This window comes from Penaeus monodon, chromosome 6 (genome assembly GCF_015228065.2).
Source record: "Penaeus monodon isolate SGIC_2016 chromosome 6, NSTDA_Pmon_1, whole genome shotgun sequence".
In the NCBI taxonomy this organism is placed as follows: Eukaryota; Metazoa; Arthropoda; class Malacostraca; order Decapoda; family Penaeidae; genus Penaeus; species Penaeus monodon.
The window spans coordinates 56,778,701-56,783,700 of record NC_051391.1 but is presented as its reverse complement, the minus strand read 5'-3'; the positions used below and the strand labels follow the sequence as shown (position 1 = coordinate 56,783,700).

Genomic DNA, 5,000 nt, shown 5'->3' with positions numbered 1-5,000 from the left:
GAGATAGAGATAGAGAGAGAAGAGAGATAGTAAAAACTGAAATGGTCCTTTTGAAAAACTGTCTTCTCGACATACAAATGAGAGTAGTTCTCAATGGAAAAAAAATCTGCTTATTACATCAAAGCAGGTGTCCCTCAAGGAAGCTTATTGGTCCCTCTGCTTTGGAATGTCTTCCTCAATGACTTATCCCACTTCATTCCTCAAGCCAAAGCATTTGCGGATGATGGAACACTCTCCTTTAGGGATGGGCCCAGGGAACAGGATGCCGCCACAGAAAAACTAAATGACGACTCGCGCAAATCTCGACTAAGGGGAGAAAGGGCAGGGCTCCTTTGCCCCGAATAAAACTCAGCCTATGGTTGTCGAGAGGACGAACATTGATATCCAAGTAAACTTCAATGAGAAAAAATAAGACCACAAGAAGAAATTGAAATGCTGACCATTACATTAGACGAAATAGAAAGAATAGCGAGAAGGGCTTTGTAGAAACTTGCATCCCTGCTGGACGGTGAAGGGAAGGAGCTCCTCGACAAGGTACAAATTCCCTCTTCTGCCTCGTGTGGAGAGGACCAAACATCACTATCCTCAAAATCTTGAACAGAATACAAGAAAGAGCGGAGAAAATCATCGAAGACAGGAGCCAACAGTATCAACTGAACCTCGACAACCTCCAACACAGGAGAGATGTAGCTGGCTTGACAGCGATGTTCCATCGCCAACACGATGCCTGTAGCCAATGAGACTGCCAGGAACGAGTGGAACAGTGGAACGAGCGCCCGTCGCACTGGAGGAACCTCATTGTTGCACGGCGCACCACCGGCGACAGTTTCTCTCCAGATATTCCAAATTATGGAAGCTATTAATTTCTGTCATCGATGTGGAAGCTCAGTCCTTACAGTCTTTCAAATGCAAAGCACATGCGTGTCTAAAGATCACTAATAGATAATTATATGATTTGTATAGAATGTGTTATAGTACCAGTGGGTAGCAAGGGTATATGGCGCCCGGGGCCAATGGGTAATTACGCGCCCCCAACCCTCTGGAAAGAAAAGAAAAGAGAAAGAATTTTTTTTATTATGGTCCAACGAAAACACTTTATTATGGTGTCTAATGACACATTACATCTTTCTTACTTTCATAACTGAAAAGTCGTGAATGATTTGCTCAGTGTCCATCTCCTCTGCGACTTCCCGCTCTATAGAGAGGATGGCCAAGTTGCTCAATCTAGTTTGACTCATAGTTGATCTAAGGTAAGTTTTAATAAGTTTTAGCTTCGAAAAGCTCCGCCCATTGAAAAACCACCCCCTTCTTTACCAAAAGCGCTGGCGTAATTATTGAAAAGGCGACAACAAAAGCAGTGCAAACTTCCTTTTGAGGGCGAAAAAAGCAGCCAAGACCTTTCAATTTTTTCACCATTTCCAAGTGTTTTTAAAAAACCACTCTTTCGACATCGACCTTCTCTCATGATCAACAGGGAAGGGCCCATTCATATTTTTCAGAGAAGGCGAACCACGCCTAATGAGTTCGATTCGTAATTTATCATTCACTGGAAGTGGCCATTTGCCACCGTCTGGATAATCCATGTTTAATTCGCGTTCATTGACCGTGTTACCGGAATGACTTGGCAATAAACTTGCCTCAGCAGCATGAGGATATTCTTGCGGTTTTGTTGCATGCGAACTTTGTGGCAGTGCTGGGGGCTCACTCTGACTAATGTTTGATTTTATTGGGGGTGAAGTAGATTTGTCGCGAGTTTGATCGTGTGGGATATTTGTTGAAGTGTAAATTTCATCGCCCAATTCTGTGTTTGTACTACACGGTTGCTCTTGATTTTCAGTCGGTTCTCTTTCTCCATCACCAGAGTTGTGTGATTTTTTGGGCGGCAACCGCGGCATCATTAACTGACGAAATCGCTCAGCATTTCTGTGTTCTTTTTTCCTTTCGTCTCTCAATTTTCTGTACGCAGAGCCGCTCAGCTTTTGCTTCTTGGTGTTACTCATTGTACCTGTAAGTAATAAAAAGAGCAACTAAATTTAATATGCTGCGTCTCCAATATAGGAAGCAAGTATAATTCTAATTTAAAGGGAACCAAATATAACGCTATTTTGGATATTATATTAATCATTGTCAAAATTTAAATTGGTAACCTAGTAACATGAATAGCAAACTCTTGTTACTAGGTTACCAATTTAAATTTTTATAATGTGATCCAAGGGACAACAAATGACTGGATTAACTGGTAATGGTTGTGGACACTTTCAATTTGTTTCACATCTTGGTAAATATAATACAATAAATGGAATTGAACATTACAAATGCCTGTGCCTATGAGTTAACACTTAAAACCGTATTCTATAATGACAGGCTGTAGTTTGTGTTGTCACCCGTATCAATGGGGTGCGATTGGTAGGAGAACCAATCCCGTCGTTATGACAACAGCTACACAGCGCGACTTTATTTTGGTATTAATACACCTGTTTAGTTGTAAAATTTAGAGATAACAGCTAAATTATGAATCGAAAGAGACCAATTATATCGCACTCTTCTCGCTCTACGGTTAGTCTATTGTTTCACGTTAATATTGTGGCAATGCATGTAGCGCCCTCTCGTGAATATATAAATAATAATTTAATACCACGCTGGCCAGAACAATTCATCGATGGCAGCACCATCTCTATGGTCAGCAATATCGCGTAGGCCTATCATACGGCCTGGGCCTCAGTTAAGAATAGAATACTACTTTTATACATCAAACTCACTATTTTTCATACTAGAACGATGTTTTAAATATAAACTAAAAGTTTTAGTCCCTAAAAGTAAAACGGTTGATTGAAATAAAATAATTTAAAAAAGTTTGTGACTTTTTCGGGATATGAAACCGGGCAGGTTCGCATGCAACAGGTGACAGGTCATTAGAACTAGTGTCGTGAAGAATACTGCTTTATGTCTCAAAATCAATATTTGTACACAAAAGAATGTTTTTAAATATAAATTTGTTAAGTAAAACAGTGGATTAAAACAATATTTAAAAAATATATACTCACATAGGAATTTAACCCTCAGAAAACGTAATTTAGGCGAGCACACTATACCACTAGGCCATCAAGGAATTTGGAAAAAATTGTCTTTAATGTCTATAACTACCGTATGTTAATGATAGTTTAACGAAAGTTTGGTGATAACCCCGGGTGATAATCATGTAAAAATCCTGCTTTATTCCGTTAATTTTCTGTTTTTGAGAAACATGAGCATCCATATTCGCTTCGTCACGATTAATTTCTCGGTGTTGTGGGCTCCGCGTTGTGGAACTATTTACGGTGTAAGGAATATTTTTTGGATGGGGTCTGTCCCAAAAAGGAGTAATTTGGTCCATTTTGACAGATGGCTAGAAATTTCAACTTTAAATTCAGTAGAATACTAAAAAAGCAACAACAAATAAAATTTAGAAGTCTTTATAAAATGCAGATTTGTATGTTCGTGCTTCACTATATATAATTTCAACAGGTATCATGGAACTTTTCATTCATATGAAATTTTATGAATTTTATGAAATTTTATGTGGGGTTACAAATTTTGTTAGGCCCTAGCTATGACTTATTTTGGGCAGAATCACAGTTTGTTTTAGCTTCAAAAGAGGGGTAAAGGGATGTTTTTTGTCATAATAGAATAGTATCCCAACCCTGCATGGTGTCTGGGGCGTTGCGGGGATTGGTGCTCTAGGCCTTGAATAAACATTTTTTTTTCACGTAACTTGTTCGTTACAACTATGGAAGCACCTATCTTGCCTATGAATAATCAAGCGGAAAAATTGTAAAAAAATATTGTTTATTCAAGGCCTGGAGAAATATTTCCTCCTGGTGTGGAATGATTATTGGTGATTATAGTTATGTCGAAGGCGATCTCGAATACTCTCGCTTAATAAGTTTTTTTTGGTCAAAAAGTTGGCCACCTTAAATATCGCCAATTCTTTACACAGGGTACTCGATAAGCCGTCTGACCCCGTCAGCCGGCTTATACCATAGGGCCCAAAAAAATATTTGTGCTTCCGGTTACATAGGTGTCAGAAACTAGGGTAGGGGGTCGGAAATGTTTTAGGCAGGTTTAGGGCCCACAAAGCTGGTTTTTGGCAGGGTTTAGGGCCCACAAAGCTGGTTTTTGGCAGGGTTTAGGGCCCAACTAACTTACACTTCTTCTATGACACTGGGCTTTGGATTGAATTTGGGATGATTTTGAAGATTTATCACAGGTCCACACAGATCCACACGTTAAGATCGACAACTTAACGACAACAAAACCACAAATTATACTATACAGATTTATAGCACTAGTTGGAGGTACGCCCACTCCCCAAAGGAGTGGGCTTACATAAACTAAATACTGTAGGCCTACCGCCTATTATCGCTCGCCTTGTCGCCCACCCTATTTTCAGATTAGGTCGGATATTAGGCCTACCACTTAATAATCTGTACAGTATATTCTTTGACAAAACGTTTCGATTTATAGTCCAACAGAATGATAATTACCTGTCAGGCTGCCAGCCGAATGAGCCGATTACATCTCCATTTTTTCCCGCGCAACTGTGTAGCTTGCGAAACACACTGGAGTGGAAAGCAGTCTGCCTTCCGCCGTCAGCCTTCATCACCACTCACCAGATGGCGACCTGGTGGACCGGGTGAGAATAAAGGGTGTACCTATGGGGAATGACCCAACGAGGATATTGTGCCCGTCAGCTACACACATACTATAAGTATATAGTCCAAACCGAATGAGAGATAATAAGTTGTCAAAAATGGGTACTCAGGCCGTTTCTTATATATGCCTATTCTGTTCATTTATACATTTGGTCAAGATTAAATTTTAAAAATTCATAAGTCCCTGTATCGGATTTGGCGCCCCCAGGGAAGTGGCGCCCGGGGCTTTCGCCCCGCTCGCCCCCCTATTACTACGCCACTGTATAGTACATTACGTGGCGCAATGAGATGAGGTTAGACTTTAAGATA

The 5,000-nt window shown here is 40.2% G+C and overlaps 1 protein-coding gene across 1 annotated transcript; it reads right to left on the bottom strand.

Moving 5' to 3' along the window:
• Window positions 1–1,058: 1,058 nt before the first annotated feature.
• On the bottom strand, window positions 1,059–4,928 carry LOC119574690. The gene is made up of 2 exons (XM_037922081.1): window positions 4,524–4,928; window positions 1,059–2,005 (listed from the first exon to the last, which is right to left on the bottom strand). Exon 2 carries the CDS (start codon window positions 1,998–2,000, stop codon window positions 1,410–1,412), a length of 591 nt encoding a protein of 196 aa, XP_037778009.1. The 5' UTR covers window positions 2,001–2,005; window positions 4,524–4,928; the 3' UTR covers window positions 1,059–1,409.
• Between the last annotated feature and the right edge of the window lie 72 nt (window positions 4,929–5,000).

Coding starts and splice junctions, on each gene's coding strand:
- LOC119574690 (XM_037922081.1), bottom strand. CDS start 2,000: ATGAGTAACACCAAGAAGCAAAAGCTGAGCGGCTCTGCGTACAGAAAA.